At 32.6% G+C, this 23,288-nt stretch overlaps 1 protein-coding gene across 1 annotated transcript; it reads right to left on the bottom strand.

Moving 5' to 3' along the window:
- Nucleotides 1–382: 382 nt before the first annotated feature.
- LOC134698962 (3'-5' exoribonuclease HELZ2-like) lies at nucleotides 383–13,374 on the bottom strand. The gene is made up of 8 exons (XM_063560649.1): nucleotides 13,351–13,374; nucleotides 12,924–13,127; nucleotides 12,547–12,583; nucleotides 11,578–11,705; nucleotides 10,751–10,810; nucleotides 10,342–10,375; nucleotides 5,177–9,458; nucleotides 383–584 (listed from the first exon to the last, which is right to left on the bottom strand). The coding sequence occupies exons 1-8, from the start codon at nucleotides 13,372–13,374 to the stop codon at nucleotides 383–385; spliced, it is 4,971 nt and encodes a 1,656-aa protein (XP_063416719.1).
- Nucleotides 13,375–23,288: the final 9,914 nt, after the last annotated feature.

The following is a 23,288-nucleotide window of genomic DNA, read 5'->3' as shown; positions in this document are numbered from 1 at the left end:
GACCATCATGAGAAAGAACTATTGTAAGTTTCACGACATTTGAATAAGCGGTTCCTCGGTTATGGTGTGACATGTGGAGGCTGGACAGACAGACAGACAGACAGACAGACAGACAGACAGACAGACAGACAGACACCGGATATATATATACCATAATACCTCGAAAAAAATGAGACAACTCTCTACGGACACCAAATGTTAGGAGTTAACAATCATAGGTCACTGTAAGGCCTTCACCAATGAGTGAAACCCATATGGCATAGTCAACTAAAAATGAAAGGTTTCCAAAATCGAAGACATCATAAATATTGTGGAAATCACAGCTGACTACAGCACATAAGCAGAGCTTGTTGCTTCAAAAATTTTGGTTTGTTAATCAAATTCACATATTAGCCATGTTAGCCAGATCTATTTCAATAAATAAGTATGATATGAGAGAACACATAAACTTTATTGTATAATTACTAGGAAACATTTTAAATACAAGTGTACCTGGAGCACTGATAGGATGTCCTAATGCAATATTCTCAGCAAGTTCACTAGCCTGTCCCTGTCCCAATAGCTTGATGTAACATTCTATTCTCCTACAAAGTACAGTGTTTATGACTAGATGTTGATATATACATTGTCTTTAACTGGTTTGTTACAACATTTCGTCGTGTGAATATTATAATGTTTTATGTCCACTTTTTCTAAAACTGAGAAAATGTCATTTAAAGTTGGACAGTCTGAAATCCAGTCATATAAAACAAGAGCTATGCAAAAAGTATGCGTAATACTAGTTCCAACACATCTGATTAAATTGTCCTTTACAGAAATCTGATAAAGTATATATTATTTCGGCTATTTCATATTTCAAGTTTGGAGATAATACATTTTAATCTTGTGATAAGTAAAGTTGAAAGAATTAAAATGGTATTGGACATAAAACATTATAATATTATTACTGGGCAATGTATATGCCATTCAAATTGAATAAAATCGGCCGTAGAAACAAAGGCCATACACAATCTTGTTGGTTAAAATAGTGTCTTATGTTTTCTTTGAACTATATAGCTATGCCTGCAGGGCAAACTGCGCGTATAGTTCTTCTGTCTATGCGTCTGTTCTTGCAAGGTTAAGGTACACGTTGACTTTGTCTTTCTTAATAGAATTTCAATGTTAAAAAACCAGGTTAAGTTTCAGGTTTAAGTTTTTGATATAAGAGTTATGATATCATCAAGCAGCTTTGTACATAGATAGCTTATGATGTGGACTGTTTGATGCAAAGTTGATGCTTGGGTCGTAAAGTCAAGACTCATTGACTTTGTCTTTTGTAATAAAAAGTCAATGCTAAAGACCCAAAGTTAGGGTAAGGCGAGATCAAGTTAATTGATAGATTCTCATCCACCTAAATTGAAAATATTGGGTTGAGCGGTTGGACTCTTATATTTTATTTTTACGTATTTTCATTACAGATTCCAAAGAACTTTGTAAAAATACATAAAAAATATAAACCACCTAATTGGTTGGAACGGATGGGGATGAGAATGTAAACAATAATTTGATATGATCTTAAGGTTATTAAGTCTGTAATGGGTCTGTGTCTGAACAAACTGTTAGTCATTTTAAATACAGATCATTGGCGGGCATGTAGTGTCATTGGACATTCTTTTTCTAAAAGGATAGTAATAAAATGACACATAATAATTAGACAATGACTTTATGAATATAAAACTAAAGAATTACAAAAATGGCACCTTTACTCCTTATAGGATGCTGATTTATAAACAAATCATAATTAGCACATCATCATAACAGTTGGACATTAAGTTCATGACATGAAATGAAAGGGATCTGTATATGTTTCAGCTAAACAAAATGTTTATTTTTTGCTATTATTCATTAAAAAGCTGTCACTTGGACCATTTGAAAATTTCTATATTTTGTCAATAATATTATCAACATGTAAAGACCATATTTATGTATGAAAGTGCCATAAAGTCCTATTAAATTATAATGCCCTCATTTCTACTGAATAAGTACACAATCATAATGCAATATGCATCCATTTGCAATATATCAAAACTTAAGCATAAATGTTCATAACTAATCATAACTACCAATGTTCATAACTACCAATGTTTATAACTACCAATGTTCATAACTATACCGATAAATGAGACACTGTAAACTTTTGTTTACTCCGAAAACTTATTCTAAACTAGAAATGTACATGCTTCTACCTGAAACACATTCTACAATATCAAATGAATAAATGTTACTTGTTGTTTTTGAATACATTTTGATAATATTGCCGATCGGCTAAAGGCATATATTTTAACATGGCTTTCAAGTCTTTCACTTTATCTGCTGTTAAAATGTTTGATTTCGACAAAACAGACACTTTTGGCATAACAACAGGCTTATCTTTTTTCCTAGTTTTAGGAACAATTGACACATCATTGAAGTCATCATTAACAAAAGACTCTTTAAAGGATACTTGCAAAGGATCTTGAACATCTAGTCTAATGTATTTCACCTTAGTAAAGGGAACTTCAGAGAATTTGAAAGACTGACTAGTCGCTTGAAAATTAAGAAAATCACCAGGCTGCAACTCGATTATTTTCATGGATTTTTTCCTAACTTTTGTTAGCACTCTAAGAAGGCTGACTGGGCTATATATCTCACTAACACTAAGAGCATAAACATGACCTTGGTTCGACTCGACAACATCATGTTCAAAAGGATTGTCTCCGTTAACAATAATTATGGTACAGTTTTCATCTGAGTTTTCAATAATAGATGCCAACTGCTGGTCACTGTAAACATGAATTAATTCAGGTACTTCGTCCGAATTTTGTGTAGTCATGACTGTGTTGGCTTATAAACGGTGTATGCAAGGTCAGTATATTTAAAGTGCATAAATCTGGCAAAATCGTTTTCGTGAACAGTGGAATCAAGACTAAGATAAAATGTCATCAGTGACTTATAACATTTATCAAGAATATTGATCACATGAATGTATTTTAGATGTATCCCACAAACGTCTAGCACTTGTATGTTTGGTATGTATGTCACAATATCTCTTATCGTCTGTGGAGATATTTCATTGAACGAAATATATAAACTGTCTAGTTTAGTGCACAAAGATACAGCATGAAAGTCACAGTCTTTCAAATTTAAACATGTAGAAAGATCTAGAATCTCCAGATTAGGCATAAACTGTAAAAAACACGTAGTTGAAATGGAAGTCTGGCATAAGTTTAACCAAGTAAGATTTCTGGCACAACTCAGTTTTGAAACACTGCTAAAATCAAAAGCCGGAAGTCCACCAGTATATTTTGAGTAACCAATATTAAAAACTCTGAAGCTCCTACAGTGCTGAAAAATGTATGGTAAATCCTCCTCTTTAATCACTAAAGGCCCATAAAACTCAAAAATACTCCATAGTGTAGGTGTAAATTTTATCAGGTTATAAAATCTTCTACAAACTCGGTTTACATTCAGTAAAAGATCCTCTAAGTCAATGAAAAAGAAGATTCGAATTAGAGGGACATCAGGTAGGTCTTCTATTGGAAACCATCTATAGCCATCACTGAAATACATGAAATGGGTATTTTCAGTGTCTTAGAATAGAATTAAAGCAAAACTGAACTATTAATATATGAACAGAAAATGTTCTTGAAGTAAAATTGAGTTTATGGACTTGAAAATTATGAAAAGTGCTCTTGTTTTTTAATTATTCTTTTTGTAAAAGTATGACTGTGATAAAGTGTTCAATTTCCCATTAAAATGTTTGGAATGAACACTAAAATTAAACTGCTGTATCTACATTGAAAATGTTAAATGAGAGTATTATACTGTTTTATCTCCTTTTGTTTTACACCCAATTTTTCAGTGCAGGTTCAAATTAGTACCGCATGAATTAAGAAATTATGTAGTTAGATGCTTCCTCCAGGGGGTATTTGCAACAAGGTATGATAATTCTATCGGAATATACATAAAAAGGGCTGAAAAATTACTTACATTTCTGTCATGGCTTCATACTATCTCCATTAGTAAACTTTTGTCATGTGACCAAGAATCCGTCAATTTCATTGGTTTGTACTTAGATCACTATAATTCTGAATACAACATTGTATTTGGAGATATATCATTTTAATACTACTGTTTAGGCAAATTTGAAGATAATTAAGCCTGGTTAAATATATAGGGAGATAGAACATTGCAGCACGAAACTATTGACACCCATAACTCATTTCCACTGTAAAATGGACTTATAACATTATAATATTCACACGACGATTTACCTACTAAAAAAAGCTGAGTTCAAGACTTTGTATAATAAACTTAAATTACTGGCATATCTATTTTTTTTTATTTTGTACAACACAAAATATACTTATCTCAACTTTATACATGTTTAGAATAATGTATGTGGCCAACAGAAGGCCTTTTGTCATAAGAAAACTAATGACAAAACTGGAGTAACATCCCATGGTCTAAACCTTCCATTTTCTAGAATTCTTAATAAACTCTTAAAATAAATAATTCTCTGTTTAAATACATTTTTGATAGTTCTTGAGTAAATTTTTAAACTGAAACTATAGTTACAAAAAAAGAAATCAGTTTACACAGGTATGATTATTGTAATAATCCTGTGTAATTGATTGACTATTGATGTGCAAATAAAACTAAAATTAATTTATGGAATCCAAAATACTATATCTTAAAAGACTGTTTTAATATTTTCCTACATTTTGTTGCAATAACATTGATAAGGGATTTATATATCAAAATGAAGAATACCTTCAGCATAGTATAGGTCATAATTATCTTGACTAACTTGACTGTCATATTTTCATATTAAGCATTTTCAAGAATAGGAATTTTCGGTAATGAATTGTCAAAACAAACCTAATATAAGGAAAGAATTAAATGAAAATAGGTTTAAATATATACTATGTATACTGTATTATATACTGTAAATTCAGAAATGGTTGCGTGCATTTTTTATTGCAATTTTGTCATTTTAGACTTAAATGCGATTTTAATTTTTACGATTTTGAGAAAAATTCTGTTTAATTTATATCAAATATTTCAAATGCGAGTTTAAATTATTGAGTTTACAACTCTGTCGCATTTTTCGCAATAATAAAAACCTCGCATTAATTTCTGAATTTACAGTACTTACCTAAAGACTCTAGGCTTTAAAATGAGTTCTATTGAACATTTATCATCCGATGTCACTTCTGTCACAGGTGGTGATGGACTGTTCTCGTGTAACTTAAAGACAAGGTCAATTTCTAGAACCTTTTTAAAACACTCTCTTCTTTTACTGAATTTCTTGGTCCTTATTTTCCTGGATTTCAACAGTTCACCATGAGCTACCCAAATGTACTGGCTTTGTCTTGGCAAGCAATTGCCCATTTTTGCCTTGACATTTTCAGGTAAAGGCCTTTTCAATTTAATACATAAAAAGTGGGGACTCAAAATATTGGTGTACTTTGGTTTCTTCTTCTGCAAGCTGCCATTTTGTGACTGGTTTTCAGTTTCTTTGTTTTCTTTGTCTGACTCTTCAACTTCCAATTCAGATGCTGTATTTGTCTTAATTTCATCTGGATTTCCATCAAAAGACAAATCTTCTCTCTGACCTACATTTACTGCACTCATTGGGGTATCTTCTTCCTCAGAGTTAATTCTTTGTTCTGTATAGGTATCTGATTCTTCTATAATATCCTCTGTCCCATCATTAATCCCAGTTGACAGCATTTCTATATGTCCACTAGAAACATCCATATCTCTGATATCACAAAACCCCTTTGTTAAAACAAATCTCCCTCTTTGTCCCCTAAATTCCACAGGGATGTCATTGATAACTGCTGTATCTTCATTGTGCACTGCACTGAGGGTTGCTTCCATTTCCACAATAGGTATCCAAGTTTTGACGTAATCCTCCAGCCTGGAATATCTTGACTTTGTATGCAACTTAGCATATCGTAGCAATGATTTTATTGGGTTATCAAAATGGTCAATGCAGAACTTAATATTTTCTGTTACATCAAGAACTTGAGGAGAAGGTGTCAAAAATCCACGATTCAGACTTGCCGACATTTGAAGCTGGATGATTTGTCCATGGTGGTATGGTACTTGAAATTTACATCTATGTTCAACAATGATTCCTTCTTTCACTTCTGAGCTTACATCAGTAACACTTCGTTTGAATGAACTGATATTCTCTCTGTCATGTGAAATGTTAAGTTTTGTTTGTTCATCATCTTTAAACCTGTATAGCATCTCTCTCAAATCATCAATCTTTTCATTCAAAATACACTTCAAGATTGTGCTCCAATGATCTTTGTACCTTATAAAAGTTGTATTTTGGTGTGGATATATTCTAAGATAAGGTGAGAAATACTTCTTTTCCGACTCAAATCGACTTGTTTTAGGTTTTCTGCATGACCTATGTATGTAACTGTATAATCTTTTCTCCCATTTCACTACAACCATTTTCATGTCTTTCTCATATTCTGTCATACTTTGCATATCAACATCCCCTTTTTGCTCTGGCTTGCAAGCGACATCTAATAGTTTGAACTGGATTTCTTTCCGGGAGATTGGCAGTTTCTGTAAACCTGGTATAACAACTTTGATTCCGTTATCTGATATTTCTTTCACAAAACCATTAAATAAAACTGGATTTTTCTTGAAAAATCTGCCAAAAATGAACTGCTTACAACTTTTCTTAAACTGGTTAGCCCTCTTTGTAGCATCATTTATAGTCGAACACAAATCTGATATTTCTTGTGGTTCATAAGGAGATACATGCTTCTTCAGCATTGCAGACACAAGTCTATGTACAATGAGGTCACTGTACCTACGCAGTGGAGAAGTAAAATGTACATAAGATTTTTTCTCTAGGGAGAAATGAATACCTTTGTCTTGATTTGCCAATATCTCTGTAGAACAGACATATTTTGATGACTCTTGAAACAAGTTCCATTCATGGTATGCTAAAGCTTGTTTAGGATGCAGAAAATCAGACTGGATAAGTTGTTTGATTCTTGATATATTTTGCTCAGTTTCTGGCACTAAATCTTTGATCTCCTCCAAAACCCAAGTCTGGACGGGTGTTAGTTTCCTAGTTCTCCCTTCTGGAGGAGAACCGGAGACAGAAATAGTCCCTCTTGGTGTCTCCCTTGATTGGAGACCAAGAATGTGATGTATGTAATGTTTGTTTACATTGTACCAATTGTCAAACACTTCGATTGCAGGTGGTTGTTGACAAAGGAGAGGAACACTTCCTGGATACTGTCTTCTCAGAAGTTGGGCAATACTACTGTTTGTCAGTATCATAAATTCTTCAACCAATGAATGAGCCTGATATGTGTCCATGGGATTTTCATCTTCTGAAACATCTATTTCTACTGGCCATGCAAATGAGGCATGACCTAATCTGTCTTCTTTCAAACTCTGGGAGAGTTTATATAACATTTTTACTTCCTGGTAAAGGTTAATTGGTTGTTCTTCTAACTTGTCATCTAAAATATTCTGGACTTCTTGATATGTAAACTGTTTGCAAGATTTAATAATAGATTTTTGAATGGTTGGAGTTGATTTTGAAACATTTCCTTTCTGATCAAACTTAAAATAAACTGATATAACAGGCTTTTTTTGATTTGGTAGTAAACTGCAGATACTCTCACTCAATGGTTCAGGAAGCATAGCAAACGGACGGAATCCTTTACCGGGGTAAAACGTAACACATCTTGTCTGTGCTTCTCTATCTACTGGGTCATTTTTCTTGACAATAGTCGACACATCTGTTATATGTACTCCAACTTCATAAGAACCATCTTCCTGTAGTGTGATAGACAGAGCATCATCTAAGTCTTTGGACCCTGGGGGATCTATGGTAAAGACCCTAAGATCGCTAGTTCTGTCACGGTAATCTTTAGTGTTAAACACCTTTGCATCATTGAATGCTGCCTTAATGCCTTCAACAGTGGATTTTTCATAGAAATATGGCACTTGGTATTCCTTTGACATTATTCTGATTCCATCATATGGATTTTGTGTGCAATGAATGACATCAATAACTGCTGCCAAGGGATATATTTTATTTGGTTTCCATTTTATTAAGGCTACAATAAACAGCCACTGTTCTCTCTCTCCTTTTTGGACATCATGATAGCGCCAAAAACTGATAGTTCCTTTGGTGGCATCATATTTATAGATCTCAACTCTTGATTTAAGAAGATGCTTAAATTTTCTCTTGACATTGTCTTGTAAAATATGTAATTTTGGAACAGTGCGACAGAGTGGCTTCATCAAATGTCCTTCCTTCAGATCTAAAAGACATACAAATACAGGATGGGCAATATCCTTGTAACGATGTCGTTGAATAAAAGAAACCACTTCTCCGTGAACCTTGCCGCCAATTTGTTTTGAGTGAATCTGAACTACTACTGTATCATCTGTAAAGGTTTGACCACATTTTGATCGTCCAATGATTTGTATTTCCTGAATTTCATCTGTGGGTTCTACTGGTATACAAACAGCTTGGTGAGCTGATTCAATACTAATAGTGCATCTTTTATATATCTTTGGTAACATTCGACATTGATCATCAAAATTTTTATTATCAATATCTCTGTACCGTATTTTCTTTCCTTTGAAATAATGAGATGCGACAGATTCAATACATTCTTCATTCAAATCCAAACCTTTCTGAAAATATTCTTTTTCAAGAATATTTCTGGCCCTGAACTGTCCAGAATGATAACTTAGGCTTCTTTGAAAATAAGTTGGTTCTTCTGGGGACTTTTCTTCAATGTTGTCATCTTCTTTCTCAAAATCGGAGGCTGAACCACACCAATCACTACCAGAATCAGAAACATCATATTCGGATCCACTAAATTCATCTGCAGACAATCCAGCCATTGATTTAGTTGTACAGATGGACATTGATGATACATCAGACATATTTTCACTACTATTTTCTTCCTCTGAAAATCTCCTTTCCTCATTTGAGTCTTTTCTGCTTCTATTCTGGCCCTTTTGAATCCGTTGACCTTTAAAAGCTTGACGGCTATCGTTTCTCCATTTTTGAATCATATCAAATTTTGAAGACTGGTTTACTGCGAAACTTGGTAATGGCAGAGTACCAGATTTCTGTGACGAACAACTACCATCTGTTGAGTTCGCTTTATTTCTTCTTACCGTCTTTGTTTTTCTTCTTACTTTATTCTTTCCACTTCTAGTTGAACATGATGATGCTGTGTCATCAAAAGAACTTGCATTACTATGATCAGTAAATACTGAATATTCAGAATCGGCAATACTTTGGGTATCTGACCATTCCTTCCCCATATCATCAACAACTTCAGCTTCAAAATCAATGTTTGCAGATTCCACTAAATCTATTAGTCCACCATAGCTGTAACCTGAACTTTCTGTCAATTTATTTCCAGAATCTAAAAAAAAATAACAAAATTTGAAAATAATAACTTGATAATATTTTACCTCATTTTCAATAGTTTTCTCAAGTATTAAAACTAGGTAACTTTTTTAGTGTGATTAGTTAAAATTAAATGATGAAAAAAGGATCTTCAAAATAAATTGCCAATGGTATTACATCTGTGTACCTAATATCATTAACCTAACACTAATGGTTCTCATCAAACTGACCTGATCACAAACTAATACATATAAAGCAAGCAAAAGTTTAAAAAATTTCAATGACCATGACCATGACTGAGGGGGTGGGGCAGAACAATCTCCATGGAAATGAGATGTGCCAATGCTAACACACCTGCATATTAAATATTATTTAGCTACAATTAATGGTTCACCTTAACTGAACTTATCATAAATATGTAAATTAATCTCCATGAAAATATGATGTGCCAATGCTCAATACAACTGCATACCAAATATCACTGACCTACCACTAGTGATTCCCCCAAAAAACTGACCTTATCACAAACTAATACATTGTTCAGTATGTGAGACAATAAAAGTATTGAAAGCAAAAAGCTCACTAAATAATACTACAGGCCCTTCCAAAGTCAATTAAAAAAATAAAAATAGGAGGTGCTCAATGGCAGTATCTTAAATGTTTCATGAAAGTATGTTGTGTAGGTATAACTTAATTAAATTATAACTATTCAATAGATTACACTACCATAAAGTAAGTCCGTGACCATTAAATTTTCCCTTTACATTGTGTATTGACATCAAAAGTAAGAGTTTTGAATTACTAAACCTGACTTTTCATAAATTTCTTTGTCATTACTGAGTATAAAGGACTAAACAGGCTTTTTTCCATTATTTTATTCTTGCATAACTATAACTTACCCCCATTTTCATCATGTTTGTTGTCTTTATTTCTCTGAAAAGGATATTAAGTTTAAAATTCATACATATCAGTTAATGAAATATAGAGTAAATGTATTCCAATTTCAGTATTACATTGGGGTTAACTTTCAAATAGGGAGAGACCCCATGTGTTCACGTTATGCATGTTCAAGCACTTTCTTACTTCAATTAAATTAAATACACTAGTCTGTACCTCAACTATGGGAACTTGTATCAATATGATTAAATCAAAATAATTGAGGATTGCATTTTGTAGAAATCCAATACTTTTCCTTCTTCCTGAAATTATATAAGGAAAAAAAAAATTTAAAATGCAAGATAGTTGTTGCTATTGAGTAAACTGCTTTAAACTGCCTTAGACACTTTAGGAAGAGGATATACACATTACCTGCTGAATTTTCTGTTCTAAATGATCTTCTAACTTTTGAAATCTGGATTTTTGTTCTTCCTATGGAATAAAAAAATCATGATAATTCATACAGTGATTTCCGGATTTAAAGGTAACAACATGATAAATGGCTGCTTTTATTGAACTTAAAATATAAAACAGATGAAAGGGAATTAATTGAAGACATCAAATGAGAATTATGTCCCCTTACAGTTTTCAGTCATGCACTCCTGCTTTGGAATGATTAAGAGTTTTTATTTACTGGAGATTTTGTAATTTAGGATAAAACAAATCTTTAAAAAGTTTTTTCTCACAGAAAGGATGAAAGCATTTCATTATTATATATACTCAATTTAAGTTTATCTTCATGTGTAGTCTTTAATTTAGAAATAATTCCTCATCTTAATTTAATTAATAAGTAAATGATTACAATATCAGCTAGGACATAAAACTGTTTCAGTCATATTGACTTGAATGTATAATGCTTTTGCAATAGCAAATCTGCATAAACTTATCATTTTTCTTTCTTTTGAAAATGGCCACAGTAGCCGAGTGTTCTAAGTAGTGGAACTTTTGTATCATTAGCCTGTCAACATTGAAGTTGTAAGTTCAAATCCTACACGCAGCAGGTGTGCTCAACTCTATTTCTAATTGACTAGGATTGGCAGTTTTCTTACTGATTGTCCAACATTCTCTTTAGGCACTCCAGCTTCTTTCATTGATTAAAACTGACAGCCAGTTAATATCACAATAGTGCTGAGAATGGTGTTAAACATCAATCAACCAATCAATTCTTTTGTAAAAATTGCTATTATAATATTACTTACAGTTCTTGCAACTTTCACGGCCAGCTTTACTTTTTGTTTTGCCAGAGCATACTTTTCAGTATGCATTAAACAAAAGGCCCATAGCTCTAGTACATCAATATTGGTAAGTTGTCTTGGATTCTTGCATACTGAAATAGAACATTAGAGCATATTGTTCTTAATCATACTACATAAAGAAACTTAACATTTTGATACAATATTGTACACTATATTTTATGCTTGAAGGATAGTTCCACCATTTAAACTGATCTGTTTCTTTCAAGAAATTATAGAAATTACCAAGATAGAACTAATATTAAAAATGGTTAATTTCCATTTTTTTTTTTACTCCATTCATATACCTCTGCTTTAAAATTCCCTGCTTTTATAGACATAGGAAGATGTGGTGTGAGTGCCAATGAGACAACTCTCCATCCAAATAACAATCTAAAAAAAGTAAACCATTATAGGTCAATGTACGGCCTTCAACACAGAGCCTTGGCTCACACCGAATAACAAGCTATAAAGGGCCCTAAAATTACTAGTGTAAAACCATTCAAACGGGAAAACCAACGGTCTTATCTATACAAAAAAAAAACGAGAAACAAGAAATACGTATATATTACATAACAAATGACAACTACTGTACATCAGTGAATGAATGCATGCTGCAAATTTATTGTTAACTCAATTTAATTAAAATGAAGATCTTGTGTCCACCCTTTATTTATGAAGATCTGACAAAACTCTATTGTTCTGGTTGAACGATTACCTTCATGTTGTGGTAATCATTTTCAGCCAATGATTTCCTGCCTATAAATTTTTGAATGTGTGTATAATAAGGACAAAATAAGAGGTTACCAGAAGATCTTCAAAACAGAAAGTAGAACAGTGCTGTGAGGTCATCATTAGTAAATCTGTATTATAATCAGATTGTTGATTGCTTGTCATTAAATATATTTTAATAAGTACAAATAACTAGTTACTCACATAGACACAGGACTTCCTGAGCTTTTATAAATTCTTTCTGTAAGAAACGATAATATTTAATTAGAATTTCACAAAACCAAATGAGAGTAATAATTGTCTTTTTTTTTAAAACTGATTCGATAGGATTATTACACACTTTCAAGACAACGGTTTCCTTTTGCAAATTGCAGACTGGTTTCAAACAAGACAAACTCAATGAAATTGGGATGATTTCCATGAAAGCATGTAAACATTTTGACAAGATAGTCAACCTGATGAAAGAAGTAGAAGAAGAAGATAAAAGTTGAAGCTATTATATAAAAGGCTTTAATAATTGTTAAATGAGTTTTAATTTTTCAATACCACAACAAATCCCTATTCAATTTTTATATACCTACCACTATATAATGGCATCTAGCACAAATCAACAACAATCTAGATATAAGTGTATAAATATTCAGTTTAGAATCCTCTGGAAACTTTGACATCAGTTTTACAAACTTTGTTGCCAGTTCAAAAGCCGTGAATAATATTATCCCTGTGTGACTTTCATAAAGGTCGTTGCATATAATAACCAAATCTGTCATCACATGGTATGCTGCCTAAAATAGACAGAAAAAAAAATCAGAATAAAGTAAAGGTTCTGTGAACAATCTAACAAATGATATCCAAATATGATAATATGCCTTGTGTCTAGGTTTTTATTTCATTTAGTTGAGGCAAAGTAAAGTTAGACAATGGAAACAACATATTTAGTAATTTTTTTTATTTAAAGGGACATAACTTATGAATGGTAAAAGTAAGGCCACCAAATTTTAAACTTACTCTGTGTCTTGCTGTAATAAGCATTGTGTATAAGTTTTAAGTTTCATAACAGTTGTTTGAGGCAAATTAAAATTACAGAAAGGAAACAAACAATTCACCAATTTTTTTATGTTTATATAGGGGCATAACTCATCAATGGTAAAAGTGATGTCACCTAATTTAGAATTTAATCTGTGTTTTGTGAATTTCAGCATTTTGATAAGTATGATAATATTTGGTTGGTAAAAAATGAAGTCAGAGAACAGAAACAACTTCTGGGGAGGCACAGATGGACGGAACATAATGGCCTTGGGACAGGACAGAGGAGGCAAATTAAAAATTATACAGAAATGTTAAACATTGATTCAGAGCTGGATGTAATTTTAAACAGATATATCATGTTAAGGAGGGGTATTTGCAAAAAATACCAGTCGAGAGAATGTTAAATTTCGCAAGCTGTAAGGCGAGGGGAATTCATTCTCAAGACTGGTATTTTTCACAAATATCCCTCAAGAACATGATATATCTGTTTAATTACACCGAATGTTAATGTTAAAAAACGCATTGATGATCATGACTTTACAAGTGTCTTGAGAATGAATTTCCCTTGCCTTACGGCTCGTGAAATTTAACATTCTCTCGACTGGTATTTTTCGCAAATACCCCTCAAGAACATGATAGATCTATTTAAAATTTCAAGTCATTGTTGAAGATCAGGGGTCGGTTTAAAAAAAAACTCACAACTAAGATTGATCTTAAGTATACTGAATTATTCATGACTTATGATCAATCTTAGTTATAAAGTTTTTTTGTGAAACTGATCCCTGACATTTTAAGGACTTGGGTTTTCTCTGTTCTTGGGTTTTTGTCTCACTCAAACAGTTATAATTATCTAATGAATCTCCTTTTATTCATTTATAACACATTTTATTTAGAAAGCTTTTTATCATATATTCATATGGGATTTTTTTCATAAATATGTTCCTATCTTTTCTTTGAATTTCCAATTAAATATCTTTCTGAAGTTTCTAAATAAAATGTACATATTCCATTTTTTTACAATTTTCTCATACAAACCTTGAAATTATTAACCACCTCTTCTTGAAATCTCCTCCATACGTCTAAACTAATTTTATCATATTCATACAAATCAGGGTTACCATAATACACCAATCCTATTACAATGAAATTTTTAACAAGAAAAATATAAACTCAGTATTTCCAAATATTACTAGAACATGTGCTCCATTTCAAGTATATGATGTGTTGGGATTTATTTTCAATCTATCATTTCTATTCCTCTACTTGCTTCAACTTAAAATTCAAATCAAATCATTTTGCCTTTTTTTAGAATATTTTTACATAAAATTGAGAATGGAAATGGGGAATGTGTCAAAGAGACAACCCGACCATAGAGTACATATTTGAAAATATAAATGAAGAAATCTAAACCATGGCGTTGTCAGTTATTTTCAATCTATGAGTTTGATTGTCCCTCTGGTATCTTTCGCCTCTCTTTTAATGATGAACTTATACAAAGTAAGAACATTTTTGTCATATATTAACAGTACAGGAAGCAAAGGTTTATATAAAAATTGCAGCACTATTCATTTTTTCAATACAAAAATTTGATGTACAGAAGGTGTCGTTTGTTGATGTGGTTCATAAGTGCTTCTTGTTTCTTGATTTTAAATATAGATTGGACAGTTGGTTTACCGGTTTAAATGGTTTTACACTCGTTTTTTTGGGGGTCCTTTATAGCTTGCTGTTCAGTGTGAGCCAAGGCTCTATATTGAAGACCGTACGTTTGACATATAATGGTTTACTGTTATAAATTGTGACATGGATAAAGAATTGTCTCACTGGCACTCATACCAAATCTTCCTGTATCTAGTATATGCTGCCAAATCATATGTATAAAGATAAACATCTTTCCATTGTTGAAGACCATATCTTGACCTGTAGCAGTTTTATCTATACTACTGTCTTGAGCGGTTCTTTATAGTATCTAAACAAACCTGTATAAAGACATCTTATAGCATCTAACACACTATCAGGAAGCTGAAATAAAGCAAATATAATAATCATACTTCACAAAGTTATGAACGTAAAAAAAACCAGCTGCTAAGAGTAAAATATCAGTTAACAGTTGTGCTCAAACTGAAAGTAAGATGAACCAAAGAGTAATTTAAAAATTTCACATCATAATAACCATCTGAAATGTGTACAAGTTGTCATGCTGGATGTTACCACAATTCAAAAATTAACTATCTCAACAAAAAACTTTAACTTGATCATAAATAGCAGAATTATACACAAGAATAAACAAAATGATTAATTAAGCATTTTATGGATATACAGTTAATAACAAAATATACAGTAACATTGTGGACAATGAATGAAACATAAACATAAATTACCTTTATAAGAAGGAGGGAACATATTTTGTACTGTTTCCCAATGTTTTTACTATGATCATCAAACACAGCTTTACTCTGATCAATCCTCTGACTTGTTCTCATTAGGCTGCATTCCTGATCTAATCTTGTTAAAATATGAGCAATGCTAGTTTTAGCCTCTTGTGGATTTCCATTTTTAAGTTGCAGATCTGCTAATTGAAGCAATGCCTCATTGTCGACTTCCACTTCAACGTTGTTACTAAACACAACGATTTCAGAAGGTTGACCATCAGTAGCTTGTTTATTAAAATCTAATTGTTTCACTTTTTGTCTACTTTTCACAGGTACTGATTTTGATTTAGAATCTTTTTCTAAAGATGACACACATAATGGTGTAGCTTTAACATCAGGTTTGCTAGGAAGTTGTAAACAAACTGTTTGTTTACTGTTAGCAGTGGCTGATGATATTGTATCTATAAAGATAGGGGCTGTACTTTCACAAGATTGTGATTCTGATTTAGAACCATGGCCATTCTCTGTAGGATGTTGTTCCATGTTCTCTACAGGTATTGATGAATGGTCATGAACAGCAGCACATTCCAAATTGTTGTCTTGGATATCATGTGATTCTTGTATGTCATGTGATGTATTTCTGTCTGAACTCATTGATATTTTATTGTACTCTTCCTTTTTATCATTTGCCTTAAACTCATTGTCACAGCAGAAATTATCACTCTCCCCCTTGACTTCAGAATTAGTTCTCATGTATTGTTCGTCAGCGGCAGTGATTTCAGAGGCACCAGTCTTTTGGGTATAGCTATAAGACACATTATTTCCCATGTTATACTCTTTTGGCTCAATTCATGCAGGCAAGCTGTCAGATTCAAGGATTCATGTATATAAGTAAGACAAAAACGGATTGTAGTGTTTACAAACACCATAGTTGCTTATTCTAGAACCTAGGCCAACTTATCTTTTGATTCCATTTATTTATTTTGCTTGTTCTTTTAACTTTGAAATGCTCCTCAAATCTGAAAACAACAAAAATATGATAAGTTATAAGAAAGTTTAAGCATCATCATAGAGAAAATATCACACATTATTATTAATATAGTGTTATTAAAGATAAATTCATGAGTTGTCTACTCTTTATTCTTTAAATTTCCTAATCTGTGTAACATAACATTTTTGTTACTCAATGTATGCTTGTTTTGTGTTACATCTCATCTCCCTATTTTTAAATGTACCATCTTTGATAAGTGTTTAGTGTTAGGATTAATTTATACTTCTGTTTCTGTACTCCAAACGATAAAAATATTATATTCAAAGTTACCTGGTATCGTTATTTTATTTAACACCATTTTGTCCCGGGTTATAATCGTCTCTTGACATTGATAAGATAAGATAAGATAATTTTTATTAACCAATCATGGTGCCCAAAATTTGAGCTAATTTGAGCAAATGAATGAATTACAAAATAAAGCACAGAAAATGATTAGAATGATTAAAGTACATTTAGACAACAAAAAACAAAAAAAAACACATGAATACACATTTACACTAATTAACCTGCCAAAACCAAGTTATTGACAAAACATAGTTGTTATGGGTGCCACTGTGACCTGGAGAAATTACACAATTCTTTATAGTACTAGGTCTATGGGAGACAACTCCTGATCAATTTTATTACCTATATATATCTATATATGTTTTTCTTCTATTTTTTTTTTCAAACGAAATATTTTCTATAATTTTCTTTCGTTCTTCAATAAGGCATTGATCTACATATTGTATTTATATTGTGTCATAGATCAAATTTATTTGTCCATGCAGGGTCACATAAACTAAATGTTTACTTGTTTTGTTAATATTTCTTTTGGATGAAGTTAAGCCTTTTTAGTTGATATTTCATAGTGTACATGTCTTTCTATGTAATATTATCATGGTTATACTAATGGTTCAGGTAAAGGTAAAGGTTGGCGCCTGACGTGTTTAAAATCAATGCATTTCTTTGCACCTGTTTTAAGTTAGGAACATGTTGTTCAGTGGTTGTCCCTTGCTGATGTGGTTCATAAGTGTTTCTTGTTTAATATAGATTAGACACTTGGTTTTCCTGTGACATACAAAGTTGGCAGGTGTCAAAGACAGAGAATAAATATAGCCTTACAAGACAGCATTATCATTTTAACCAAGCAGTGAATTGATAGTTGAATAAACTATTTAGTCTAGTCTTTAATAATAAATGACAGTTTTCAATTCATACATATTGCAGGCCAGTAACCAGATATTTCCAAAGGGGGGGGGGGGGGGGGGGGGTTGTATTTGGACACATGAACTCGACTTTAACAGTCACAATAAAATGAATTTGAACAGAACATTGACTTTAACAGTGCTCAAAAGGGGGGGGGGGGGGAATGAACCCCCTCCAAAACCCCACTGGCTACAGGTATGTATTGTTTTTTTTTTATTCCTTCTTCTTCCGTTCATAAATCAGTTGATTGTTTCAGCATCTTTCAAGAAAATGTACATGAAACAATTGCCTCACAGGTGCTTTATTGGCATTAATAGTCATGCACCAAAAATTACAGTCAACCTCATTTGCCATGACTTTTTTGATTTTTTGATTCGTCATGAAGTTACCCCACTTAACGACCTCATAGGGATTCGCTCCCAATCTGATTATCAAGACCAGAGGCGGATTTAGGGGGGTTAAGAGGGACCCGGGCTCCCCTTTTTTGGAAAAAACTTGGTTGCTTATGTAGGGAATCAATGAAGTGTGACTGGAGCAGGCCCCCTTCTTAGGTCAGTCAGTTGACCCCCACTTAGGAAAATTTCTGGATCCGTCACTGTAGACCAACTCACTACCTTTTTAAAAAGAAATCAAAAGCTGATATTTTGTTTGCAAGAGAGCAATAATTATGATGCATTTTTCTTTGAATTTGTGAAAATATTACATTATGATTGAATAGAATCCCGGAGTAAATTACTAATATCCTAAAAACATTTGGTAAAGCAGGTGATACTGTTAATGAAGTATATGTTTACCGGTGGCACAACAACTATGGCGATGCTTCTGTAGGGGAATTCCCAAGTTTACCATGTGATCATTTCCTGAAATTAAAAATGAAAGTGAAAGTAAAAGTGAAAGTGAAAGTGAAAGTGAAAGTCGTGAACCTTGGTGCATTTCTTTAACCTAAATCTGTAACATGTTTCAGTGCAATGTTTGGAAATCAGAATATCATTTAATGACGTTGCTTTAAATCTGCTCTGAAAAACAAAACTTGCTGTCAACGAACATATCTGGGCGTTTTTCGATAAAAGTGTAAATTTCAGACTAGTCCAAATAATTATGACGTCTGGCAAGGCTTTTTTTTACAAATATAGTCCTTAATGTGGACAGTGTGTTACTTGCCAATTTTTGTTATACCCCTTCCAAATTTAATTCTCCATGTTTTATTCCTCATATAGCAAGTTGGGGGGTGAAATGACACTGTAAAAAACTTTGGGTCATAAATATTTAGGTAAAGTAGTGATTAGGTCCAGCTGAAAAAGGTCAAAAATTAGCACTTCGGAAGCTGTCAAAAGATTTCAAGACCCCCTTAACACAAAATTGTCCATATTTTGAGTTAGAGCTGATGAAGTTTTCTATAATTTTGATATAATTTGTCCCAAAAGTAGTACAACACACTGTAGAAATGTTATTGAGAAAGCGCAGGTGGGATTTTTTTTATTTACATTTATTGTCTAAAAGAAATGCACTACGAAATAACTGTGTACTCGGACCTAATTCTGGGACGCCTTTCTAGCCTTGCCAGACGTCATAATTGTATGGACTAATTTCAGACCTAAAAAATGGGGGAAATCAATTTGTCCAAATTGGAGAACCATTTTTATCAATAATTTAAAAAGATTATACACATAATTATGAAAGTACAATTCATGTTACGTAATGGACATTTTGATGAGTTTCGTTGTTGACCAAATCGTTTTGAAGTGGACAAAAAAATTCGCAGTTGACATCATCCCTATTCTATATGTTAATAAAAACATGCTGACAATTACATGAAACTAACTATAATTGAAAAAGAGTAAAAACGACTGCATATGGTAGTGATACTGATCGAGTGTCCACTACATAACGTTTTTCTCCCATACTTTTTTCGTAAGTGACCGTTTCGTAGTGGACACATTCAAATGTTTATTTTCCCCTCACAATCCCTATATTGCAATAGTAAAAAGAATGATTCTATTCACCAAAGCACGCACTAAGCTGTATACTTATACACTGATGCCCATCTGAGTTGCAGCTGACCCTTTCTGGAGCTGCAAAGACCTTATTTGGAACAAATTCTATACAATTTAACCATGTTAATAATACCAATAAAACAAGTGCATATGTAATGATTGCAATGCTATAGTCAGTGGCAAAGGCACCTGGTGACCTTTCCTTGCAAGGGACTGATTTTATCTTATGTACTTCTAAATCATGGTAAACCACTGCTTATTAAGAATTTACAACACAAATAGTAATAAGAACATTTAAAATGACTTAACAGTACTGTGTATGCCAGTATTTACCAGTATTTGCCATTATTTGCCAGTATTTACTGGTATTAACCGCCGGCATGGTCAATATTTTGCCAACCTTGCTTTTCAAGGACGAATAACACCACTGGATGTATAGACTCTACACACATCAAATCAAAGACCCCCACGAGAGCATGGAAATGCATGGAATAATCGTAAGGGTACTGTTCAATAATGTTGCAGGGTATATGTAACAACCAGAGATAATTTACACATGTAGTCTTTGCATGTGCAAATCAAATCAAATCAAATAATTTTATTGGTGTAAATTCCTATACAGAAATGATACCAGCCGACATTTACAAAATACAAATACAAAAATAAACAAACAAACAAACAGACAGAAACAAAAAAACAAACCAAACATATTTTTTCAATGATAAGAGATACATATTTTATATATACATTGCGTGAGGTGTTATTCATACAATATTATTAATTCAAGACATTACAATTAGCTTTAATACTATAAAAGCTCTTGACAACATTATGTTTGCTTTAAATGAATGTTCAAATCATACATATCGCTTATTCCAGCTACACTTACAGTACTAATGTCCGTATCATTACTTTTCAAAATGAAACTAAACTTATCTTGTTCACACATATTAGCAAAAGATGGAACTATATCACTTAAATTACAAAAGAGTACATTTCTATTAAGTTCTAACGCTTTACATTGAATGAGGAAATGGAACTCATCTTCAATTCCATCCTTACAAATTGGACAAATTCTCTGTTCTAAAGGTGTTCTAGTATATCTACCAACTTCTATTAGTAATTTACTATTACAGTGTGCAGGCAGCACCCTTGATGAAACGATACTGAGAAGTTCCTCTTTATATTATGAAGTTTGCAGGAATAAAACAACAAAAAGATCTTCCTGACGAACAAACTAATAGGATATCTAGCTTACCCTTTGGAATCATGGCTCATTGAATAATACCAGGACATTGGAAAGCTCTATCGTCAGCTAACAAGTTTCAACAAAAATAAGCAAAGACCCATCAAAACAACATCTGATAAACAAATTTAATAATACTTTTAGATATTTGGATGATATAATGACGACTTCAGTATGTATATTAATGAAATTTATCCTGCTGAACTTACTTTAAATAAAGCTAATACTAATAATGACCACTGCCCTTTCCTCGATCTTGATATCTATATCACTAACGGAAAGCTGAATACTAAAATTTATGATAAAAGGGATGATTTTTCATTTCCTATCGTTAATTATCCGTTTTTAGATGGTGACGTTCCCTTGTCACCATCTTACGGTGTTTATATATCTCAACTTGTACGATTCGCTCGTGTTTGTAACAATGTTTTAGATTTTAACGAGAGAAATTTATGTATTACTGAAAAATTATTACACCAGGGTTTTCGATATCACAAACTAGTCAAAACTTTTACTAAATTTTATCATCGGTATAAAGACATCATTCGTAAATATAGCTCAACATGCAGACTTTTTATACGTTCAGGTATTTCACATTCAATTTTTATGGAAATATTCTTTATAAAGCACAAAGGTGTCAGTATTCACCTCAGAAACTTACAAAACCTTTAAATAGACTGATTAAGAAGGGATATAATTACGATACTGTTGTCAATTCATTAAAGATTGCATATTTTGGCGTTAATATTGAGTCACTGATAAGGTCTTTGCGTCGGAACTAAAGACATTTATTCTAAAAACAGTTGTTGGCATGACACGGGTTATGTTCTTCTCATATATGTTATGATGGTATGATACTAAACCCCTAACGGGAAGGATTGTGCCTGATGTTCATATGATGAAATCATAATCTTTCAGTCAGTTTAATTGAAGTCTGGAGCTGGCATGTCAGTTAACTGCTAGAAGTCTGTTGTTATTTATGTATTATTGTCATTTTGTTTATTTCTTTGGTTACATCTTCTGACATCAGACTCGGACTTCTCTTGAACTGAATTTTAATGTGCGTATTGTTATGCGTTTATATTTCTACATTGGTTAGAGGTATAGGGGGAGGGTTGAGATCTCACAAACATGTTTAACCCCGCCGCATTTTTGCGCCTGTCCCAAGTCAGGAGCCTCTGGCATTTGTTAGTCTTGTATTATTTTTATATTAGTTTCTTGTGTACAATTTGGAAATTAGTATGGCGTTCATTATCACTGAACTAGTATATATTTGTTTAGGGGCCAGCTGAAGGACGCCTCCGGGTGCGGGAATTTCTCGCTACATTGAAGACCTGTTGGTGACCTTCTGCTGTTGTTTTTTATTTGGTCGGGTTGTTGTCTCTTTGACACATTCCCCATTTCCATTCTCAATTTTATTTGACTAGTAAACAGCAATGAATTGATCATACATTTGATATTAAAATTGGTAGAATTTGGAAACTTAAGATCAAAGATGTTAAAACAATGGCCGACACTCCTATACTGGTGTGTGTTTCGTGTCCACTTCGCTACATCTGTTCCGAATATGAAGACCACCTCGATTTGTTTTCTGGAAGTGGATGACGGTGATTCTGGACGGCTACATGCAATTCAATGCAGCAGTATGTTTGGGATAGATGATAGAGACGATGCAATTATATTTAAAGATTACACAGATCAACAACTTCTTTTAATTTTAATTTTGTTTAATTTCTTAATCTAACAGTGATAAAAACTAAAGAAGGAAAAACCCGGGGAAAAAATGAAATAGGAGTGCACAATGGCCTTATGTAATACAAATTGTTTCGTTTATTTTTTTTAGTGGTTTATGAGAAGTAGTTAGATAATAACAAGGTGTATCTTTATTGACATTGACAGAAGAAAAGACACCCCCTTATATAAAAAATACAAAGCATCACCAATGGGATTCATATCCTTGTTTAGAGAATGAAGAGTTTATCTTGTTGAATTTAGCATAAATTACATGATGTGGGTGCTATACCAATTAACAACATAAACATACGCAACGTGAATAAACGTCGTTTATA

The sequence above is a fragment of the Mytilus trossulus genome, chromosome 1 (assembly GCF_036588685.1).
Source record: "Mytilus trossulus isolate FHL-02 chromosome 1, PNRI_Mtr1.1.1.hap1, whole genome shotgun sequence".
NCBI lineage: Eukaryota > Metazoa > Mollusca > Bivalvia > Mytilida > Mytilidae > Mytilus > Mytilus trossulus.
This window is presented reverse-complemented; position numbering and strand designations above follow the sequence as displayed.

Coding starts and splice junctions, on each gene's coding strand:
- LOC134698962 (XM_063560649.1), bottom strand. CDS start 13,374: ATGCTTATTACAGCAAGACACAGA. Junction 11,706..12,546: donor TCAGGAAGTCCTGTGTCTAT/GTGAGTAACTAG, acceptor GTTCTATTTCAG/TATGCAAGAATCCAAGACAA. Junction 585..5,176: donor TTAAAGCCTAGAGTCTTTAG/GTAAGTACTGTA, acceptor TGTACTTTGTAG/GAGAATAGAATGTTACATCA.